General features: G+C 41.0%; 1 protein-coding gene across 1 annotated transcript in view; it reads right to left on the bottom strand.

Annotated features, from left to right (window-relative positions):
* Positions 1–1,382: 1,382 nt before the first annotated feature.
* Efcab14 (EF-hand calcium binding domain 14) overlaps positions 1,383–24,952 on the bottom strand; it is a 39,717-nt gene continuing 16,147 nt past the window's right edge. Inside the window, exons 4-10 of the mRNA XM_059254732.1 lie at positions 23,809–23,907; positions 19,825–19,935; positions 17,937–18,023; positions 16,606–16,797; positions 12,305–12,416; positions 10,877–10,996; positions 1,383–4,836 (exon numbers count right to left, since the gene is read on the bottom strand). Coding sequence (XP_059110715.1) covers positions 4,661–4,836; positions 10,877–10,996; positions 12,305–12,416; positions 16,606–16,797; positions 17,937–18,023; positions 19,825–19,935; positions 23,809–23,907 — 897 coding nt within the window. The 3' untranslated portion in view covers positions 1,383–4,660. The remainder of the gene's footprint in view (positions 4,837–10,876; positions 10,997–12,304; positions 12,417–16,605; positions 16,798–17,936; positions 18,024–19,824; positions 19,936–23,808; positions 23,908–24,952) is intronic.

Below are 24,952 nucleotides of genomic sequence, written 5' to 3'. Positions count from 1 at the left end.
TGCCCTGAGTGGAAGGCTCACTCAAGATTTTGTGTATGTATGGTAAGGGAGAGACATAGGGATCCCCAGAACTTGGTAAATATATAATTAATTTCTTTATGTGTATAGAAAAGCCCCAGTCCTGTCTATACAAACTCTAGCAATGGATTTTAAGCCCTCTCCAGCCCCCCAAGTCAATGGAACATTTTTTTAAACCACACTCTTTAAATAGAATCTGAAAACATAAAACAGGCCTACGTGACTCTTCTAATGGACCCTAGCATAGCCTCATTCTTTGTCCTTATCTTCCTCCCTCTCATCCTGAATATGCCTAAAGCCTGAGCCCTGCAGCCTTCACTACTCAGGTCAAACACTGTAATTCTTTCATGTCTTTTTTGAAAAACAAGAAACAAAACAAGCAAACAAAAAACCAACAATGAATTTCATTCGGGTTGCTTACCAGTGGCTACACTACTTAAGAAAATAAATTTCCCATTCACGACAATCATGAACTGCATTTAGGTTAATGTTAGTTAAGTCAGGGAAGGGTGGGGCCTCATGAATGAGCTTTCTGATCCATGACTGGATGTTGGCAGGCTCAGTCTTGGGTAGATAATCACAACTTCAAGTGTGAGTGCAAGAGCCACATCAAACTCAATGTAAGTATTCTACTCCCCTACTTCCTCCAGCTTGTGTATTCTGTCTACCTCGTCTTCAACAATGAGCCCTGAACCCGGAGGGGATATATAAATGTCTCATTCATGCATGGACATTTAACCCTCACTTTGTGTGGTTATGAGTTTCTGTAGTATGGCCTATGACCTTCCCAGCCACAGGCTTTTGACTGAGCTTATGATACTAGGTCATGAATTCCCTGTTGTGGAGTGGGCCTCAAATCCAAACAGAAAATGGTTGGTTATTCCTGTAATAGAATTGATATTATTGTACCAGTGGGCACATCTTGCCTGGATGGTCAGTAGTACTGTGCACAGGTCCATAGCTGACTGTTGATGACTTTTCTACTCCAGCAGCTTAGAGAACACCTTCATGTATTATGAGGGCTATCCATAAGGAAGGAAGCTTCCTGCCTAGTTCCAGCTTGATTTCTGTCCTGTGAACAGAGTATGTGGTGTCTTCAGCAAAGGAATATTACAGATGGGTCTTACAAAGGGGTCTGACAGGCAACCAACAGCAGAGACAAATCATGCATTTTTTCGGTTAGCCTCAGGAGCCTCCTTGACAGAACACTGGAATTCCTAAGGCAGATTCTTGAACACTGTTTTGTGACACTAATAGCCTTTGATTTCAAGAGGAGGTAGCAAGCAGTCCACAAAAATAGGGACTAAAGCAAGTTTTTCCCTTTAATAATCAGGGGAATCAGGGAATATTTCAGTCAGACACAGTGAAAGAAAGGAAATGTTTTATTTAGATAAATTAAAATGGCTATATTAATAGGAAATCAGTAAAGCTCAAATGAAGTCATGGAAACCTTGAATCCACTCCCTAAACAGAATCAAAACTGCTTATACATTACCAAAATAGCTCCATTAATATAAAGTAGATTTACATTTCTTAATATGAGAAAACAACAAGGTAGGTTAGGTTCATATAACAAACAATCCATGCTCTCTCAAGTCTCAGGAATACCCAAATGTATTCTGGCTTGACTGTCAGAGAAGGGACCACATCTAGATGGTTGGTAAGGAAGCCAATGAGGTGTGCAGCAGACAAAAGCTGTCACTAAAAACAACTCAATAGGCCATTACGAGTGTGAGCCTATCAGAGCCAAAATCTTTAGCTGTGACTGCTGGGACCAGAGAGGGGGGCTGATAGGGCTGTGTCCAGCAAGGACAAAGAGAAGGCTGAAATGGAGGTGAGAAGAGCCAGCAGTGAAGTAAGACTGTCCACTCTTCAGCTCTAGCATTAGACTCATTCTTAAGTGCCAAGCATCGTTCTGCTCCTTAACTGCCACTGCATTCGTCTTTAAGCTAGGTACTTTTTTTGAGACAAGATTTCACTATGTAGCCTGGACTGGACTAGAACTCATTATTTTCCTGCCTCAGCCTTCCAAGGGCTGGGTTATAGGCATGTACTACCATGACTAGCTAGAGGAAGGTTATTCAGTAAATATTATGCTAGATGATATACAGCAATAAAGCAAAGGGCCAAGGAGAATGCTTATAGAAACTAAGTGGGAAGCACTAGAGAGCTGCTGACTGACAAGGCCAAACTCACCACCACCATCCAGTTCTTCTCTTAGAGGTGATCTGTGGCTGCTGAAGCTTGACAAACACAAGGCACTGGATGCACAAGTTAAGACAATATACAAATGAAAACCCCAATCCGCACTGAGGGATAGGCTTTTGGGGCTCCTAGGCCAGTGAGTCTGTCCAATTTTTAGCAAAGGAGGATAAGATACCTACCTCTACCCAGGAGATCTGGTAATGCCTCCAGCAGAATGAGAAGACAGTTATGGATACCTGTAGTCAACTTGGTAGGGGAGGGGACAACACACGGCTCAGGGGTGATGCTGGCAGACAAGCTTGAAGGGGAAAGAACAGAAGAAAGACCAAGAAACAAACCCTGCTTCCCCACTGAAAAGCATGTACCACAAAGAGTTAAGGTGTCTTGAAAGTATCTGCCTACAAATAAAAACTTGAAACTAAAAAGGACAAGCTACATTACCCTCAGTATATTTCATATAAATCAGTTTTCAAAAAAAAAAATACCTTCCAGGTACAGACATACTATTTATAGTACAATATATACAAATATAGCAGAATAATTCAATTTATTGCTAGAACTTTATTTGGTTGTTACAAAATCTGTGAGGGTATATATCTATATATTAAAAAGAAGGGGAGTACAGAAGGCAGCCAGAACAAGAGTTACCTTCAAGTCACCTAAAGTGCCAGGATAATGTTGAAGTGTATTTTCAACCTTTCCAAGAAAGTGACAGCATAGATGGGCAAGGCAAACGTTAAGGCAAAAAATTTAAAGAGGAAGAAATGTGAGATAAGAAGACACATGCACAGGAAAACTTTATCTTGCCTTCACTGAGTTTTAATTATGTCTAGGGAAAAAAAAGCCAACACCAAGCTGAATGTCACGTAAAGGAAATAAAATACAAAACCAAAACAAACCAAAACCCAAACATCTTTGAAGGTTTAAGGGTACTAGACTATCCAGAGCTCACAGGGCAACTTGAACAGAATTCAGTAGGAATGATCTGTACTAAGGAAGTCCACATCACAGCAGCTTCTCCAGTGTTTCCCTGACTGGTACAGCAAAGTGAGGTTCTGTGTGGTCTTCACTTATGTTGCCCAGAGATGCTAAGAGCAACAGTGGGAGTGTTCTCAACAGACAGTGACATTGGTGACTTCCTTCTAGTCAGACCTTTCATGACTTGCCCACAGAGTACGTACAGGGGGAAGCATTGTACTTGCTTTTTAGATCTGGAAAAACTGCCACCACCACCGGGAGGCCCCTGCTCCAAGCCTGCCTGCTCACTGTGGCATCCTCTGGACAGAAAAACCTATAGCTACTTCTGAGTGGACAACCGTGAGGAAAGAATATGATTTCACATTTTATTTGACCACCTCTTGGCTTTCGGCATCCTGCCAAGAAATAAACAAGTTCTCGGTTAGTCCAGAGGTAAAATCCCAGAGGATGTTGTTTCCCGAGTCAAAACTTAGAGCTTTTCTCTATGCTCTAGACAATGAATTTGACATAGTGACCAAGGACATGAGCCTTCTCATTCCAGACTGGAGATGGTGCCAGAGGGAGGCAGTTACCACTTTAAGGTGGTCTTGAGTGGGTGGATAGAGAAGACAATCTAGCTTGCTTGAGAGGAAAACATAATTCCCCACTGATTAACTTTTATGCTCATAAACTCTGAAAGATAATTAAAAATGAGGGAAATCCCAACATGACTTCTCTGGTTTTTATGTTAGGAAGAGGAACAATGACCCAGAATCTGACTTTCCTGAGCCTGGAGCTGGCACCCTCTGCATAGCTCCCAGGATCTGATGCCCAGCTCCCAGGCCAGACAAACCTTGTGGTGGTGCCAAGGCTTTGAGGGTTACCTTAAAGAGACGTGAACGGTTTCAGCTACCACCCAGAGCAGACTGTCAATTACTTAAAACCAGTCATCTGTTCATCCTGTTCAAACCCATTCTTCTGACTTTCTACACAATATGCACAATCTCCCTCTCATTTTATATATTTACAAACAGAAAAGACTCATCTTTCAAAGAAAAGACATATTCTGAGGCTCTATAAAGTGCAGCTAATTTAAGGCAAATTCATATGAAATATAAACAGTGACTTATTATCTCTATATACACACTTTCCAGCTTTAAAAGATAAGTTCTCTTCCCTTCAAAAACAGGAAAGAGATAGAGGGCTTTATTATTTTTCTCCTGGCAACTTTTAAGTTACAAGATCTTACTGGCTTCAGGAAATCATAGATTTCCAAACATCATATTATAAGTAAAATTTTTTTTTTAAAAAAATAACTTTTTTTGATAGAGTTTTCAAACAAGTTAAAAGGTGGCAATGTGTCTGCTACAGTAGTGTGAAGGGCTGGAGGGCTGATGGGTAAGTCGATTTTTTTTTTTAAAAGGTAAGTAGATTTTAGGTAGTCCAGTGTACAATCCATTTCAAAATATGCCTGATGATACTAGATACCTAAAGCTACTCTTAGCTCTTGGAAGGAGTATCTTCCATCTCCATTGGAGTCAAAGGCTCTCAAGCTCTCTGGTCTTGGCATGGCAGAACCTAGGGAATTCCAGATTTCCTGGTAGGTCAGCATCCCATCTGCATCTTGACCAGCCTTGTGGAATAAATCCTGAAGATCTGTTAAACAGGAATTAAAAAGCAGACATTTAGATGTTTACACACACAGTTAAAAGTAGCTTCAGCTGACTTCAAAGCATTAAAGAAAAGCTACTTTGTCAGGTGTGGTGTTGAATATCTTTAATCTCAGCATTTGGGAGTGGGTAGGTAGAGGCAGGCAGATCTCTTTGGATTTCAGAATAGCCTACACAGTAAGCTCCAGGCCAGCCAGGGCTACATCCTGAGATCTTATCACCATGCAAACAAACCTCTCCCCTGCAAAACAAAACAACCCTCTCAACTTTGCTTCAAAAAAATGTTATCTTTGGGGTTGGAGAGATGGCTCGGAGTCAAGTCTCCAATCAGGTCCAGGGGACCAGATGCCCTCTTTTAGCCTCCAAGGGCACCCTTTCCAATACCCAGTAGTCAGTTTCCTTTCCCCCCACCCCCTCCACCCCCGCCATGCACACAGTACTAGTTGTAGATTTTGACTCCAAAAGATAACATCTTAAGATTTCATTAAATCAGAATGACCGGGCTGGAAGATGGCTCGGTGGTTGAGGTGCCTGCCATCATGCAAGCATGAGGAGCAGAGTTCGGATCCCCAGAATACATTCAAGTGCTATGTGGGCATGGAGGGCTTTCTGTAACCCAGCCTCAGAGTGGTGACAGGATCCCCAGAGCAAGCTGGCTGTTGAGACTGGCCCTACCGACCAGCTCTGCATTTGATGGAAAGCCTCTGCCGAAATGAGATAGGAATAGCAATGGGGATGATTCCTGACATTAAACTGGGACCTCCGAATATATGTACATACACATATATGTGTCCAAGACCACACATGTGTAAACATGCACATACACCCATGCACAACTCCCACCCATGTAAACATGTATTTAGACACATACACAACACACACACACACACACACACACACACACACACACACATGCATACGCACACGTACAGACATGAAAAAGAAAAAACAAGAGAGACTAATTTTGATCCTTTAAGAATGAGGGGAATACTATATGGCACATAGCTTCTTAAACTGTGAGCTGCAAACCCATATGGGGTTATGTACCTGAATGTAGGGGTCACAAAAAGTTGGGCAATAATAAAAGATTTCTTAACACTAGTGACCAAATGTTAAATAAAAGTCATATGCTTAACAAGTCTGAGGTGTTTCTGGAAGTGTTAGCCTGCACTGCACTGCACGACTGTCCTGACACACAACGTGTACACTTTGCAGTGCACATGTCCTTGTGCCACACACCACCAAATGCTGCCGGAAGCACTTTGCTTTGGATTTGAGACTATTGTATGCTGTGAACTGCAGTGCTTTTATTGTATATATCAAGTTTTTTCTTCTTATAGGAACAAAATGGTTTGTAGAAAACAAAGACTTTTAATATTTTCTTGCCATTATTCTTTAGCATGTATTGTGTTAGAATGTTTGATTTTTAAAATTGCTATTTGAGTTGCTGACTTGAGTTTCCAATTTCTGAAATGGTCCTAAAGATACTCTTGCTATATTGTACTACATATTTATGTGAGGTGGCATTCTCAGTACTGTCAATTATAAAATACAAAGATCAACCAACTTTGAAAAACACTGAAGTGTATCAAATATGGTTGGCTGCAAATTTTCATATTACCTAGTATGGCTCTTTCTAGACAATGTAACATTGTCTTTCTGGATCCAGAAATTAAGTAGCTCAAGAATCAGGGACTTGGGAGGGAGAGAAACACAGAAGGGGGGAGGAGGGTAAAATAAGTAAGGATATCTAAAAAAGTTAAAAGGAATCATATATTAACTATTTACCTAAACAAACAAACCAACAAACCAACAAACCACTGTAATATACATATGTCTGTGTGTAAATATACATATATAGTTTAAATGAAATCTTCTCATCTGGGTGGGCAATGCTTTTTCCAAGAGCCAAAGACTACCTAAGAAAAACCTCAACATCAGGCATAAGAAGTCCACTTTTTGTTGGTCAGTTTTGTTCAAGAGACTCCCCAGAACATACAGGCTATTGCCATTGTCCTTGGTTGCCCCCCAGAGGTGGAAGGTAGTCCCTATTGCTGAAGACACCATGCACTTCAGACACAGAGTCCAGAGGCCCCTGAGTTGGAACTGACCTGACAGCCTCCTCACTAAGGACTAGCTTTTTTGGTACCAGAAGGTGCCAATCAAGCTTCCAAAGGAGGGAAGCAACCAAGAGTTCTACCCTGCTATGATGCCTATGGACACAATGATGACCAGCATGGCACAATAACCCGAAGAGTGTGTGGGAGAATATCATTTTAAAGTGTGCTACTTTTGTTTATGTTGCATTTGTTTAACTCTGTAAAGCTGTGTTACTGTGCCTGTCTAAAACACCTGATGGGCTAATAAAGAACTAAATGGCCACTAGCAAGGCAGGAGAAGGATAGGCAGGGCTGACAGGCAGAGAGAATATATAGAAGGAGAAATCTAGGAAAAAATAGAGTAAGGAGCCAGAGAAGGAGGCCAGCCACCCAGCTACACAGCAAGCCACAGGAGAAGAGTAAGATTTACAGAAGTAAGAGAACGGAAAAGCCCAGAGGCAAAAGATAGACGGGATAAGTTAAGGAAAGCTGGCAAGAAACAAGCCAAGCTAAGGTTGGACATTTATAATTAAAATAAGCCTCCATGTGTGATTTATTTGGGAGCTGGGTGGGGGGCCCCCCTAAAGAGCAAAAGAGAAAAAATGAACAACAACAAGAGTGCAGTAGTAGCATGGATACCTTGGCAGTAACCATCAGCTCTCTAACTGAACTTAAGATCTGCTTAAATTAAGAGGGAAATTATGCCTAGTACTGGAAACTTAGTTAACTACCCTGGCCTAGTGAAGTCATGGACCTTGGAGAACTTAGAACCTGCATAAATTCTAACAACACTCTAAAAATATTTGTCCTTATATTTACAGATGGGGGTAGTAGAAATTTCCTTTATCAAGGAAAGTTCTTTTCACAACAAACAGAAACCATTACAGAAAACCACAACCAATCGAAATGCAGAGTTGTGGAGCCCAGTCCCAATGGATACATCTACAAAACAACTCCTGAATCTAAGGCTCAGGGAACATTGCAGAAGACAAGGTGGAAAGACTGTAAGAGCCAGAGGATCAAGGAATTTGCTCTGAGACTTGAAAATGCTATGGGATTAGACAGTGGTGATGACTGCATAACCTTGAGAATATACTAAGGCCCACACAACTATCCAGTTTAAAAGGGTGACATGCAATATGAATTATATCTCAATTAAAAAAGAGCCACAGGACTCTCTGTCTGCCTCTGTGTATTTATTTTTTAGTGGTTAATGCCACTAGTCAATCTGCATTAAAAAAATAACTAAGATATCATTTCAGCCAATGGGATTAGAAAGTTTCCAACAAAAGCCTTGAACATTTAAAAAGGATTTGAGCCAGGTGTAAGTGCATGCCTGTAATCCAGCTCAAGACCAGTCTTACGTATACAGAATGTTGAGGTCAACCTGGGTTACATGAGACTGTCTCAAAACAAACAAAAAAAAGTAAAAGACAAAAAAAGTTCAAACAAACACCAACCAACCAACCAACCAACCAACCAACCAAAAATCCAAAAGGTATTTAGAGTGATGGCTCAGTGGTCAGGAGTGCAGCACTCTTCCAGAGGACCAGAGGGCAGTTTCCAGCATCCTTGTTGGGAGGCTCACAAATGCCTGCAGCTCCAGCTCCAGGAGGATCTGATGCCTCTGGACTTGGAGAGCGCACACACAATTAAGAACTGTGTAAATAAATAATGGAAACTTTTAGAAGAAATAAAAAAATAGAAATGACTTGATTGAGTTTTTATGTGTATTGAAAAGATTTGTAATACTGAAGAAATGAAGGTTTCTGGGCTATGTTTTTTTTTTTTTTAAAGTCTTCCTGATTATTTTCCTTCATTTACTCAAGGCCACACTTGGACTCCATAAGCCTCTTGCCATTTGGGACTGGGGAAAAATGAAAATGTGCCAAAGGGAGGGAGAACAGTTTCTGTGCAAGATGGGCTCCACTGAGGAACTCTTACAAACTCTGCCAGTGCCTCCTTCCTGCTGTCACAGGCCTGGCAGTGCCAGTGAGGCCTCAGAAGTTCCTGAGCCAGAAGAGCAGACGGAATACTTCCTCCCAGGGCCCAACACCAAACGGCTAGATGGAAATTATTACATGTATGTTGGTGTGAAGGTGTCAGATCCCCTGGAAATGGAGTTACAGACAGTTGTGAGCTGCCATGTGGGCGCCGGGAATTGAACCTGGATCTTCTGGAAGAGCAGCCAGTACTCTTAACCACTGAGTCATCTCTCCAGCCCCAGAAACTTTTTTTTAATAGAGAGTAAATACAATGACTCTCCTTCCTCTCCAGACAACAAAGGGAAACTACGAGAGGCAGGGAAAAGAAGAGCTTTTTAAGCATTAATTAATCGCAGCATGTAAGCAACTCATTCATTCAGCTACACATTTATGTCTACCAGGCTCTGAGCTGCAGGCTGGGGAGTGACTAGGACAGAGACTTTACTCATGGGAGCTAAGCTTCGTTTCTCCCCAGGGAATTTCAACAGAGTAGCATATGCTAAACAGGAGCAAACAAAACCAGTCATAATGTACAGGAAGCACCACTCTAGACCTGGGAGAGAATGTACAAGGGCATCTAAGGTAAAGTGAAGAGCCAGTGGAAGGCATGTGATCAGAACTGGGTGATTTTCCAGACAGCAAAAGAACACCAGGAGGCCTCAACATCATGATGAAGAGTAGAAGACATTACTGGGAACAAGGCAAGCGTCATCCTATGAAATACAGCCTCTTATGGTATTTATTTTGCTCACTGTCAAGATCCCAGAGGGCCCTGAAAACAGTCAACTTTGACTTGTTTTGCTAATCTCACAGAATTGTTTTTGTTTTTTCTGTCCTCTGCATTAGACAACATACCTGAAGGAAAGAAAGACTTTCTTTGGAGACATGATCTCACTATATATAGCACAGGCTGGCCTCAATTTCTTTATCATTGTGTCTCAGCCTTCTGAGTGCTGGGATTAGAGGCATGTACCACTGTATCTGGCTGAGACTGTATCTTATAGTGTATTCCCATTCTTTGACTGAACACCTTAAAAAACATTGAAAGACAGTATGGAGGCTTTGGAGTCAGCCTCAATTTGAAGTCTGTCTCAACCAATTATCTGCTGTTCAGACTTAGGCAGTGTTCTGTAGCTGGCCCAATAATGTGGATATAAATTGTGTGTGTGTGTGTGTGTGTGTGTGTGTGTTTGCAGGTATGTGGAGGCCGGAGGACAACCTCAGCTGTCACTCTTCAGGTACTGTCTACCTTTTAAAAATTGATTATTATTATTATTACTTTTTTTTATAATTTATTTATTTGTATTTTATGTGGGTTGGTATTTTGCCTGAATGCATGTCTGTGTGAGGGTGTGGGATCCCCTGAGACAGAAGTTAGACAGTTGTGAGCTGCCATGTGGGTGCTGGGAATTGAACCCGGGTCTTCTGAAAGAGCAGTCAGGGCTCTTAACTGCTGAGCCATCTCTCCAGCCCCCAAAATTGATTATTATTATGTGTGGGTGTATACATGTCACGTGTGAAGGTCAGAGGACAACTTCATAGAGTCAACTCTCTTCTTTCACTTGAGTTGGTTCTGGGGATTGAACTTAGGTCATCAGGCTGTAAGTGCTGTTAGCCACTCAGCCATCTTTCTGGCCCCTGTTCACTTTCTGTTTTTGAGAAAGTTTTTCTCACTAGCTTGAACTCAACAAGTAGGTTAGGCTGGCTGGACACTGAGCCCCAGGATCTGCCTGTCTCCACATCCCCAGTGCTGGAATTATAAGAATGTGTGCCACCACACCTGTTTTTTTTTTTGTTTTAACTTGTGTTTTGGGGATTGAACTCAAGTCTTTAACACCTGAGCCATCTCTTCAGTCCATTAGATAGGCTTTTGTTTTTAAACAAGAAAACATTAAAAAGCTGTAACTGTCACAATGTTGAACATTTCCATCATTAACGTTACCTTTGATGCTAGAAATCCCTGGCAAGGAGATAGGTTTCAGCTGGGTCTCAATTTGGTCTCCAAGAAGGTGTGAAAATTTTGACAATGCTGACGGATCTGATGTGAAGTTTTGTACTTGCTCTGTAGCAAACACATACATCTTTATTACAATCAATTCTAACACCAAATTAAATTAGTATTGAAGGTCAACTTTGAGGATGACAGCATACATATTTAATTAAGAGAAGTAGCCGAGAGTTAAAGTGGCACAGTAACTGTGAAGTTGAAGCTGTGGACTGAGGGATGTCTGTGGACAAGTGAGGAGGAATCAGCATTACATTAAGGTCTGAAACAGAACCCTTGCTGAGGGTGAGTAGCCCTAATTTGAAATGCCCCCAAATCAAAAGCTTTTGGAGTACAGACACAGGTGGAAAACTCCACATGTGACTTCATATGATGGGTCATAGTCAAATAAAGGTGACCTAAAAATACCAAATAAAATTAACACCAGGCCATATGTATATGGATAATGTATATATGAAACATGAATGGATTTCTGTATTTAGACTTGACACCAACTCAAAGATAACCTGCAAATATTCCAAGAAATGAAAGAACCCCAAATTGAAAATACTGTAGGCCCTACATATTTTGGATAAGGAATACTCAAGCTATAATAAGTACAGTTACCATCATTTATGCTTAGATGCTAAGACTTTAGTTGGATAAGTCTTTTGACTTCTTGGGAAATAGGCTGGTAAGTCTGGTCTGGGGGCATGAGCCACTAGCTACCACTATGCCACCATAAGAATGCTATCATAAGACAATGTTAGGGGAAGGCCTTCAACGTAGCTCTGTTTCTCACAGGAGAGAATCCCAGGAAAGCTATCCTACATCTCCAAAGCTGAAGAATGCTTGGTGCAGGGAGGTCAAAGCCAACACTGTCTAGTACCTTGTTCTATCCTCACAAGACCTAAATCAGTAGATGTTAATTAATGCATCTGATAATATTGATTAAGTGTGTCCTTACCTACAGCCAAGTGGCCTGTATTGAATAATTCCATCATTACATGTTAATGACTTTCAGGAGGACTAATATTTATTTTTAAGTAAATTTTATGCACTCACAGTAACAGAAACATAACATTTAGGACTGGTTTAATATAAGCTATGACAGTAACATTTTTGCCTATAATTGGATGCAGGCAGCATGGAGAAGTCTATTTCCAGCTAAACATTACCCGTTCTCCCCTTAATAGACTAGAGTACAAATCAAGTACAAAATGGGCTTTTGCTAAATGAAAGCGAAGTGCATCAGCCTCATCTCGGTGCGCTCAGGCATCACTCACTCGGTTTCATCAGTGCTGGCGGACACCGTTCCTACTCCCTGTGTGGGAGGCAGGCTGCCCAAGCCTGCGTGAAATATTCAGAAGTCAGCTTGCTGCTCACCTTCCTCTGTGGTCTCCGGAGGCCTGTTGCTTTCAGGTTTGTTTGTGAGAGCACTGATCAGCTGCAGTTTTTCTCGAAGGTTGGATACCTGAGAATTTGAATTATCTTCTTTCTGCCCAAAACAAAGATCAGATAGGTTTAAGGCAGAAGTGACAGCTAACTGGAGACTGCGGTATTCCCAGAATACGTTTCACTGACCTTTGCCAGGGCCCTCTAACGTCAACGAAGGGACGGACAAATACCAGGGCTGTCTTTAGGGCAGTGCTGAGCTGGATTTAAGGCTAGACCATTAAGGGAACATTACGTTCTCCATGATCTGTCTCACTGTGAACATTCCACTGATAGGGGAAGGCATGCATATGTCAGCAGTAAAGAAAATGTGCCCTTTCTCAGGTGCCTGTGTTATACCCGCTTCCCAGATGATGGGGGATGCTGTTTTCTGGAGCTATTTTACACTAACTAAAAGACTGCCTCAGATATTACCTTGTGACCATGTCATCTGAAGCAGAACTTAAAAAAAAAAAAGTCAATCAAACCACAAGTATTCCCCGGATCTGCCCCATATCCCTACTGAAATGACTCAACTGGTGGCAGGAACTGTCAGACACGAAAAGCAAGTTGGGATATTTCTAATTCAAACTGTTACTTCAGTTTAACACCTTCCTCACCCCACTGCCTTCTTTCCAGCTTAATCTAGGATGGCATATAAAAAAACAGAATTAATTGCAAAGAGAGAAGCCTGCTTTTCCTGTGGTTAGTGTCTGCTTACTGTATGAAAAGGCCTGGTCCTCTGTTGAGAAGTACCACTACATCTCATTTCTCATCCCCAGTGAGTTTACACATCCCTTTCCTGTCTTTACGTCCACCCTAATAGCTACGGTACAGTGGCTACCTAGTTTACTTAGGGAGATCCAATATGGACATATGAATGAAACTAGATACTAAATGCTTATTCCCAGGAGAAAATGAATCTGGATGGGATGCTTTGATGAGATAACATGAAGAGACTGATCGACTGGCACGAAGTTATAAAAGTAAAGCCAAGAGATCTAGGTAGAAATGTGGTACTGTGTTCTGATCTGACTGTTAAAAATGTGAATTACTCCTGAAATCACTACTATTTTCTAATAGTAATCATCTGGGTTTGTGTGTGTGTGTGTTCAACATTTAAATCCTGGTTCTTAAAATTTTCTTGTCATTCTCTCAGTGAGGTTTGAAAAATGCACAGAAGCAGTTTAAAAACTCAATAAAAGCCCAGCTTATAATGCATCAAAATCTTAAATATACACAACTTTATCTAGACAATTGCTAAGGATAAAATTGCTAAGGATGAAAAAGTAAATATAGAAAGCTTTACATCAAAAGCTTCTACAATGTGGCTTCAGCCAAGTTCATCTCCTATGAACTTCCTATCCTCTGACCTCAAACACTGTGTGCACCTCAGATAATGCTGCAGTAAGTGTCACCTCTTCCTGGCTTTTCCTTTATCTTAGCAGGACTTAAAAGGACTATGAAAGCGTTGAGAGTGCAATCTAAATGTGAAATGATTTGTAAGCTGGACACCATTTTTAGATTATCTATGCCTCTGTCCCTATCATTAGTTTAGATAACTGTGCTAATTAATTTTTGTCAACTAGACACAAACTAGAGTTACCTGGGAAGAGGGAACCTCAGTTGAGGAACTGCCTCCGTTAGACTGGCCTGTGGACATGTATATGGGGCATTTTCTTAATTGCTAATTGATGGAGGAAAGCCCAGCCCACTGAGGGCAGTGAAATCACTAGGTAGGTGGGTCTGAGCTGTATAAAAAAGGAGATGAGCAAGCCAGAGGAAACAAATCAGTAAGTGGCCTTTCTCTGTAGTTTCTGCTTCAAGCTCCTGCTTTGGCTTCCCTTGATAATGGACTATAACTCAAGTGATGTAATAAATGTTCCTCTCTGTGCTGCTTTCGGTCATGGTCACAGCAACAAAAGCAGACTGGGACAATACCTGTGTTAGTTTACCAGCCATTTCCTTGGGAAAGCCAACCTGATTCCTATGCTTTTCCACTGAAGTACTTACCAGACTTGTGACTAAATATCTGTTCACAATAGGGGTCACATATCTATCTCACTCACTGTGGCCATCCCAGCTCCTAGTAAAGTGCTGAGCACAAGGTAGGTGCTTGGTGTGATGTTCATTAACTCACTAATACCCTAACTTACTAATTGCTCGGTCTTGGAGTTTATCACCAGAGATCAAACGCTCCACTTAGAGGGAACAGCATAGAGATGCTGATGCATTTGTTTGACTTTATGGAAGCTTCTTGTTTACCTTTATGCTCTGGCCCTTTACAGTATCAGTTCTGCGGTTCACCAAAGACTCTCTTTTCACAAGTCTCAATCAATCACTCTTCACCTTTTTCTTTTTAAGACAGGGTCTCTCACTGAACCTGGAGCTTGCCATTTTCACTACGCTGGCTGGCCAGTGAGCTCTGGGAATCTGTCTCTGTTCACTCCCAGATTCATGCCACTGTGTCCAGCTTTTATGTGGGTGCTGGAATATGAACTCAGGTCTTCATGCTTGTGTGGCAGGCACTTTGTGTGGCAGGCACTTGACCAACTGAGCCTTCTCTCCAATCTTGACACTTTAATACTTCTTAAACCAATTGGTCAAGTTTATTGAAAGGATATGAACCTCTTTAAACACAAATGGCAAAGGGGTGGGAGAACAGAAGAGAATGGAGATGGGCACCAGGAGACAAAGTGGAAATAGAAGCTTCTAAATATTTTAGCTACAACCTTTAACACTGAAGTACAAAGGGCAACAGAACTTCTACCCAGATCCAGGCTCAGTCTGATGTTATTGGAAGAAATAGTAGGGCAGATGGACACTATTACCAATTATCTTTGCTGGATAAAAATAAGAGGGGGATGGCAGAGACAGCACGGGGTTTAGGTGGTAAGTTTTCACAATAAGCCTTGAAAACCCTTCAAGGCACATTATTCATCAAATCATTCAAAGTTCTCAGCTCTTACTTAGCTTAGCTGCGTTCAAAAGGGCTTTAAAAATGAGGCCTCTTTAATCTCCACAGCTTTGTAGTAAATTACACACTCTTGTAAAGCAGGCGGGGGACAGGTCTTTCTACCCCACCTTACAGAGCCATATTCAGGCAGCTTGCCAAAGTTCACTGTGGCAGAGCCAGCTCAAGCATTCCTTACCATGCGCCAGGACGACTTTATGTGTGAGTTAGTTTCCAGCTTTGGCAGTTACTTGAATTTACAGTACAGTTTCCCATATTTGGTTTCCATCAAAAAATATATCATGTCTTTGCTCTATTGAACCTTTAAAAGTGAGACCTGTCACTGTTAACGAAACGATCCACATGAATCCCAGCATGATGTACAGTTGAAATGTGATTACAAACAGACTCCATTCATGAGATCATGAAGCCAGCAAGCATGCGTCGCCACCACCTGGCCTGACTTCATCTTTTTAAAAATGTTTTTATTAGCAAGCAGTTATACATTATGATGGGTTTCATTATATTTTCATCTGTGTACATAATATATTTATCATGATCACCTCCACCCACTCCCCCATTAACCCTTACATGTTCCTCCCACTTCTGCCAATCTCCTTCTTCCCATCTAATTCCCCTCCTCCTTTCATATCTTTTCTGTGTGACCCAGCTGGTTTCATTAGGGTTTGTTTATAGAAGCAACTTCATCTGTTTTAAATGGCTTTCCTAACATTATATGTAAAAGGTTTCCTCTAATATGCAGACAGGAGCAGGATGAATCTGAAAGCCAAGTTCAGGGTTAAAAAAATGGCACAAGATTTTGTATCTGCCCCTCTTTTCCGGAGCTGAGGACCGAACCCAGGGCCTTAGTGCTTACTAGGCAAGTGCTCTACCACTGAGCTAAATCCCCAACTCCTGTATCTGCCCCTCTTACCACTTCTAACACCTTAAGAGAAGAGAGAAGAAAAGGAAAAAAAGACCTCTTTTGGAAAAACATGTCCAAGTTTCCCTACCTGATGGCCCACTGGCAACACTGTAAGAGACTTGTCATTTCAGTCAACAAGTTGTAGTGAGTTGCCGTGTTTAAACTGACCCTTGATCTCACCCCTTTAAACACACATACCCTGTGCACTTCGGAGAGCTATTATACGGATTTAAGCAGACATAAGTTAAGCACAAAACAAATGTGTAGCCTCTTAAGTACGCCAGACTACTGTTCACAGAGGACAGGGAATATCATCTATGTACAGACAACACACACCAACACAGAGCATGCCACAGCAGAGCTGAGAAGGCTTACCACGCTGGAGGTCAGGTTTGCTCTTTTTCCTGCCTTGCTCAGTGCAACCACATCACTTTCTATCAGGCTGAGTCTCTGTGTCAGGTTCCTGAGTGTCTCATTCATTCCCTCGAATTTAAGGTCACTCTGTCTCTGGTATCCCATTACAGTACTGTTGAGCTCCTCTAAGGAGTTGTGAAGGTACAGGACATCCTAGAGTGGAAATAAAAGAGTTGTGGGATCCACCTAAATACTGCAACTAGACAAGCAGGCAGGAGCATTGCAGCAAGCACTACTGTGTCAACGAGGGAAGGCACTTTTCCTGGCCGTGACCACCAACTGCCTCGATCTGCTTTGCTCTTTCTCTAAACTGTTCCCAATCTGCCCTCTTGGATTGTTTGGCCTCAGCTAGACAGGAGGGTGAAGAAGAGAACCGTCTGCAAGCTCCCACTCTGGTCCCTCAAAGCGGTGAGTCTGGGAATTAATTTCCTCATGTTTACCTCATTTGCTGGCAGGAGAGCATATTGGGTTATTAACTGAAGTCCCATTAACTTAATTGGTCAGAACAAAGCTACCTTAGGAACAATACCAATTACTGAATTGGCTCATGTAACAAAAGCACAGCAAGTAGTGCATTATTTAGTACAAGATTCAATTATTTTTATTGACATATTCTAGTACTGATTGCTACTTAAAAAGGAATGATGACTATAGGTTTTAAAGAGCATTAAACTCAGGACAGAAATTCTTCTTAGAGATTTCCTTTATTCTCTTTAATGTGATTCTGAATCCAGTATCCCTCCCCTCTTTTTGTCTTTTTTGTTTGTTGAGACAGGGTTTCTCTGTGTAGCTTTGTGCCTTTCCTGGAACTCACTTGGTAGCCCAGGCTGGCCTCGAACTCACAGAGATCTGCCTGGCTCTGCCTCCCGAGTGCTGGGATTAAAGGCGTGCGCCACCACCGCCCGGCTCCTTTTGTCTTTAGACTTTAGAAAATGCCAAGTTTCAAGGATATGTTTCTCAAGATTCTTAGAGTTTTCTGTGGCTCAAAACAGCCATCACTTTGGATTTTGCCCAGATTGTTATTTGCCATAGAGTTTCAGGATAATCTGATCATTCTATGTCTTTCTCTTGCAAGATGTGAAAAGGAATTTACTTCACTGGTTGACATACAAGGGAGAAAGCAGAGTACCACAGAAGAGATAGGACTCCTAAGTACCAACATATATCCTTTCTGCTCAGTTCTCAGACAGGAGGGTGATGTATGAGGCACCTGCTAAGGCACCTACTGGGGCACTGTATGTTAAGCTCATATTCCTTAGACTGCCTCCATAGCCCACCCAAGCAAAAAGTACCTGTTTTGAACTTTCACTGTGGGTTTTACTGTCAAGTTCTGATGTAGCTGAAGATGATGGCATGATTTGGTTGCTTCCATTGATCTCCTTAAGAAATATTAACACAAATGGAAGTTAGTACATAAGCAACAATTAACTACTAAGTTACTTAACCATCTCTTGCCTCCTTAGGATGTAGCCATGGATTAATCTACAGAAGCCCCCAAACCTTACACTATGACCCATCTCAAAGGTGCCATGGGTATCCCAGACTTTTGAGGGTGCCCAGCCTGAAGCAGGTGCTGGCTGGATAGCAGCACCCAGATTACAGGAATCTGAGTTCCTCCTAGTATGCCTCTCAGTTTCTTAATGGAATGAATTCTTTAGAAACTCCTCTCTTCTCTCCCTTATTACCTGCGGGGAAACTGTATAATCAAGGGCATAGCACAGGAAGGGTTCATGCACACGATTGGTTTTCCCTTAACAGATGCTGATATCTTCCTTTCCTCCCTTCTGCTCTAGTCTCTCTTCGTAGACACTTAACTATAACTCTAATATGTTTAGATACATTTTCACCCTTTACTGGGAAAAACTGTACGGCTGATTCCTTTGCAGCCCACAGCTATGGCTTAGGACAGTGTACTAGTAGGAAGATTACTATTGGTAGTCCTGGAAGGTTAAAAGATGCTGATTCAGTTACAACAGTGTCATTGGCAAAACAGTTCTCCTTAAAATATGAAATCCTAGACATTTATCAACCTTGCTTTCATACAAATTGAAAGTAAAATTAAAAAGAAAAAGATGTAACACCTATGGTTCAAGAAGCAGAAAATAGTTAGGCAAAAGTATTTTAGGAAATGGCTCATTACTTGAGAGCATGCACAAGACAAAGGAATTGGTGAGTTCTATCTTTATTACCATGGGTTACAGAGGTTCTCAGTGGCAGGTGAAATTAGACACCTATGTTGAATCTTTTCCCTCTAGGTTAGCTCCACTACATAACAAACAGTGACCCACTAAATAACAGTGAGTACTAGTTCAAATGAAAAACCCTCCTTTCTGGAACTCTCTGATGCAGCTCAGGTTCCTTGGTACAAACTGAAGTTAACTTGTTTCTCCATCCGGATAGCAAGGGCTGTGCCACCCTTTTTTCTACCTTTATAAATCCTCCAGGAGCTGTTACAAAGTGGCTATTGCCTGGATGACTGTGGAGAGCTTGTATGTGCAGCTGCATTAGGAGACTGAGATGTCTGAAAACAGCAAGGCGTTGCTTCCAGCTCAGCTATTTGTTGTTACACAACAAATCTTCCTCAAATTTTGGGGTTGAAACAACAAAAATGTTTTATTTCTCACTATTCTGTGGGTTTACTGTATTCGGTTTGGGAGATGGTGGAGGATCAATTCCACGTGGTCTAGTATGAGATGATACATATGGCTGCATCCCACTGACACCTGATGGGAGCTGGAACATCTAGATGACTTTTCTTCCTCCGGATCATCTCTTCCCCTGGTCTCTCAGCACCAGGGGTGTAAAAACCCTGCTCAAATCCCTGATGCTCAGAAGAGTGAGAAACAATAACTTGCTGGAGTGGTTTGCTTGCAGCAATAAATGAGACAAGTTTCTATTTCCATCTCCTTTTTTCTGATACCTTTCTGATCTCCTTCTTTTCTTACCCTACTTGTTCTACCTTTGGAAAATGTGTTATGAGCATCTCCAATACTATGTTTACAAAAGACCTAGCTTCAATTCTGTCTACCATAATGGTTTGACTTACAGACCGTAGACCAATGAGGTTTTTTGTTTGTTTGTTTAAGCAGCAGAATAGGGTCTGGTTAGCTCATTGGGATCATGACACAGGAAATAGTGAGCAGGCACATGTTGCCTTTCTGTAGTGTCAACAGATCTTACCATACTGCTCTGCAGTAATTCCAAGGTTTTCTTGTGTTCATCCACAGTTTTCTGTATCGCCTCCACAACAAGATGGACACTATTTAAAGTATTGCCAATGGAAGCTACGCTCTGAATAGAAACAATGTAGGAATATCAGTTTTCCCCTTTAAGAGCTTTACTAGGTATAACTAACATGCAATACATGCACATTTTCAAAATGCATAATAAATCTGTGAAACTATTTCCATAATAGAAGCAATAGACATTACCCCCACCCCAAATTTCTTCATGCCTCTCTGTAACTTCCCAAGACAACCATTTTCACTTTCTGTCACTATATATTAGTTTGCATTTTCTAGAACTTTACATAAAGGGAACCAATGAATACATACCTTCTAAAACCTTTTTTTAGTGTATCTTCTTTTACTAAGTGCAACTGAGATTCATTTATGTCTAAGCTGCTCAGCATGTTACATGCCATTATAGGGTTTTATCAACTTGTTTATTCACCAGTGAATGGACATTTAGGTTTTCAGTATTGACTATTACAAATAAAGCTGCTATAAACATTCATGTGGAAGTCTACATGTGGACTTGTGCCTGCATCTCCCTTCATACTTTCTCATTATCACAATACATAGATGAACAGCTGGCCATATGGCAGATCTATGCCTACCTTGTTAAAAAACTTACACACTATTTTCTAAAATGGTTGTGCCATTTTACAGTTCCATTAATAGTATTTAAGAGGGTTCCTACTACTTCATACATTCACAAGTACAGTTGCTGTTAATTTATACAATTTGCCCATTCTAATGGCAGTGTAATGGTATGCTGTGATTTTAATTTACACTAAAGCACTAGCTAAATATAAATCAATATTTTAATTATTTCAACTGTATTCAAACTATGAATTCTATGTAACTTATACTGAAACAATTAGCAAAAAACATAAACATTCATTCTTTCTATGAATAGTTTCCCATATCTATAAAAATCAAGCTATTTTCTCAATTAAAGAAAACCACAATCTTTCCTAAATAAAATATATTTTCCTAAAAAAATTATTTATAACAGTCATATACTGAAAAATAAATAAATAAAAGAATAAATCTGGGACTCACGGATAATATGCCTACCCCTAAAAAGTTATTATTTGGTGGGCTTTATCCTTTTATTAAGACATACTGACAATTTACAGTGTGACATCAGTATTTTTTTTTTTGGGGGGGGGGTTTCGAGACAGGGTTTCTCTGTGTAGCTTTGCGCCTTTCCTGGGACTCACTTGGTAGCCCAGGCTGGCCTCGAATTCACAGAAATCCGCCGGGCGGTGGTGGTGCATGCCTTTAATCCCAGCACTCGGGAGGCAGAGGCAGACATCAGTATTTTTAACCAAAGTTATTTTATTATTTTGAGACAGTCCCATGTAGTCCAGGTTGCCATATAGCTAAGGATGACTTTGAACTTCTGATCTTTACCCCATAGTTAAACAGCAGGCCAGCAGATGGCCAGTCAAGGCTATTGGCTGTCAACAGTCAGGAGTATTAAGTGATGACTTTTGAGCAAAATTGGATGAGTATGATTTTTAGCTCTAGGAAACCCAGCTGGCAGTAGAATTCTGTCAGCAATGAGTGTACTTAGGCAACTACTTATTTTGCTCATATTAGTCCTAAAGAACCCAAGTATACAGAGGGTACAATTCAGAAGTTCTTTTTAAAAAATTAAGAAATTATGCATATTTGTATGAGTGTATGTGTGGGTATGTGCATGTGAATGCAAGTATCCATGGAGGCCAAAAGATGTTATTACATCCCCCAGAGCCAGAGTTACAGGAACCAAACTCCAGTCCTTAGCAAGAACAGTATGTGCTCTTAACCAATGATCCATCTCTTCAGCTTCCATTAATTACTTAAAAAAAAAATCCAAAAGAATGTTATTATTTGGTGGGTTTTATCCTTTTATTAAGACATACTGACAATTTACAGTATGATATCAGTATTTTTAACCAAAGTTATTTTATTATTTTGAGACAGTCTCATGTAGTCCAGGTTGCCATATAGCTAAGGATGAATTTGAACTTCTGATCTTCCTGCCTCTACCATCTACATGCTAAGATTACAGGCCTACATCACCACAGCTGGTTTTATGCGGCTTTGTGCATGCTAGGCAAGCACTCCACCAGAGAGCTGCATCCCCAGTCTCCAAAGCAGTTTTAAAACTACACTGAAACAAGAATTCAAGGGAACAGGAGATGATAACGTTTCAATATTTAAAAAATTACATGGCATAAATGAAAGCCAGCTAGGTTTTGGAGATTAACTACCATTTCAAAACTGCATCATCATTTGCAATAAAAGCAGTGCCCAGCAGGATTTGCAAAGAGATAACATTTGGGGTAGGATCTAAGTTTGGGGTAGAATCTATGTAAGCACTGTTGTTGCAAAAAGCCACCATACACTGAAAGCCACCTACTGTTAGAGAATCCTCACTGGCTGACTGGCTGAGCCCGTGAGGACACAGGAAGATACTGTGCTCTTGTTTGGGGGTTGTTTTTTAGGAAAGCAGCTGACAAATCATGTAAATCCTAGAATGAAACTCTGAAACTAGTAGTCCTACCAACTGCAGAGTGCCTGGTACACACTGGAGGAAGCTCCACAAGTGCTTATTGAATTAGCGAGAGCAAGAACAAGCGGGTTTCCTTTTCTTTCTTTTTTTTTTTTTTTCAAAGATTTATTTATTTATTATGTACACAGAAGAGGGCGCCAGATCTCATTATGGATGGTTGTGAGCCACCATATGGTTACTGGGAATTGAACTCAGGACCTCTGGAAGAGCAGTCGGTGCTCTTAACCTCTGAGCCATCTCTCCAGCCCGGGTTTCCTTTTCTAACGTAAGACTGCCAAGTTGCTTCTGTAGGGCTACAGAGGCCTGCCTTTTCCTACTTGATCCTTGGGAACAAAGGCAAGAATCCACTTCATTAAAGTTGCCTCAACCTTTTTAATTTAAGTTTTGAGAGCAGACAACCATACTGGACAAGTAGCAAATTACAGGGACTGAGCACACAATGCTGTGGTTGTAAAACATCAAGTTTTATTTTTGTTTGTGGTTTAGCAATTGCTCACTTTGTGTAACAATTTAGATATTTATGGACAGAGCATGGCATATAATTGAATTAAACATCACAGGCTAACTTTTAAAAGCCAAAGATCCTGGATTTAAAATTCACTGTGCAAGGGGCTCTGACTCCTAAAGTCTTTCTTTCATTTTTTGTTATGGGGCAATGCTCTCTGCATTCGATCAGAAACCTTGTTTTCCCTTTCAATCCTTTTTCACTCTCCCCATCCCGCTCTAGGCATTCCTGAGTCTCATCCTTCTGGCTTCTACTTGTCTGCTGTTAACACTCCAGGGGTCAAATAAATGGAAATTACGAACTGCTGTTTGCACAGGCCTTGAGGTCTATGGTGTACACACAAATAATTGCTTAGGACTTATAGACACCTTTAGAAAATAATACCAAATTGTTCCCAAAGTAATTTTTTTTTTCAGTTTATACCCGAGAGTGTTTAAAAGTACCCTTTTCTTAATTTTTAATTTCTGCATTTCATCTTAGATTATCTCGAAACAGCAAAACAAAACAAACAATTCAACTCCTTTCCAATCATGGAAAAGTAGACGTTTACAGCAACTCTCGTCCACAACTGGTCTGGGCTCCTGAAGCCAGTGTGATGACAAACTGAAAAGTAAAATGCTCCCTGCTAACACAGTGGTCCCAGCAGAGCAAACTCTGGAACAAGACAGACAAATGAAAACCTGTATGAACCATAAAGTAACCTGCTGAAAATTAAAGACCCAACTGTCAAGGTTGTTTTGAACTCCACAGCACACAGTGGTAGACTTCACACTGCTCTTTTGGAGCAGCTGATTTCAAATGCCAGGTTTTCAAAGTGAACTCTTCAGAATTCCAGCATTAGGGTAACCATAGTGCCCAAACACAGCACTTACCTTCTGAAGTCCCTCTACAGTGCTAGGCAGGCTAAGTAAATCTGCGGCAGACTTGACATTGGCTTTCAGGTGGTTTACTGCAGAACTCAACAGAGAAATCTGAAAAAGATTAATACACAAAGAAAACAGAATTTGTTGAGTATGTGCTTCCTTCATAAGCTCTATAGCTCACAATGTCAAGGTACTGTCAGCTTTCAGGAGCAGAAGAACTGCAGTGTTTTGGAAGAGCTGAGACTCAGGAAGCAGCAATAAGCCCCCTCTTTCTCTACCCGGTTTAAACTAACGCCAAAGATGCAGAGCCAAGCGTCATTCTTTACCTTAGTCCTAGCAGCTGCACGGCCCTAAACTCTTAAATTACTCAAAAGATGCAGTGATTACCACACAATCCTTCAATAGTTGAACAGGAAAAAACTGATGATCAAGGACCACTTCAAAACTTCACTTTGGTAAAATAGAAGACCTATTTAACTGAACTTTTGTTCCTGTCCGAGTGGGAACATATATTATAAAGTAAAAGCCCATCATCACAAAATATAGTCCACAGGAACTGTATCCTGACAACTTGAACAGCACTTTCAACTACTCAGGGACTTGGTTTTGGTTTAATAATGTGATTAATATTTCAAACTCAATAGCTCAACCAAAGCATTACTTTGTACCCTGAAGGAGCTCAATAAATACCCACTGACTCACTGAAGGATGCAATGAATGCATTAAAACAGGAATTGAATCAAAATAAAATGTGGCTTCTTTTCTACTACTTTGGGGTAGGATTTAAGTAGCTGGACTCCTATCTGAACAGGGGACTGGGGGAACCTGTGTAACATTCAATTTCAGGCTCTGAGTTCACATTCTAACAAGTCCTGCAGTGTGACTCAAAATACTCTTCAAAGAGTCTTGGTGCCTGACTGCTTTCTTATTCGAAATTTTAGGATGAGAATAAAGGTTTACCAATAATTGCAACAAGAGTGGCCTCATAGACACCCGATTTTCTGGGCTCTTGCTACAGGCCAAACTGGCAGGCACCAGAGAATGTGAGACACAGCAGGACCAGATTCCTTTCCATTCCTTCAACAAGTATTTGGCATTTTCTTTGTGCTGACACCTTAGCTGCAACCCTAGGGATTTAGCCAGAACATTCTGC

Source organism: Peromyscus eremicus, chromosome 2 (assembly GCF_949786415.1).
Source record: "Peromyscus eremicus chromosome 2, PerEre_H2_v1, whole genome shotgun sequence".
NCBI classification, from domain to species: domain Eukaryota; kingdom Metazoa; phylum Chordata; class Mammalia; order Rodentia; family Cricetidae; genus Peromyscus; species Peromyscus eremicus.
Note: the sequence above shows the minus strand (reverse complement) of the source record. Positions and strands in the feature narration are given on the sequence as shown.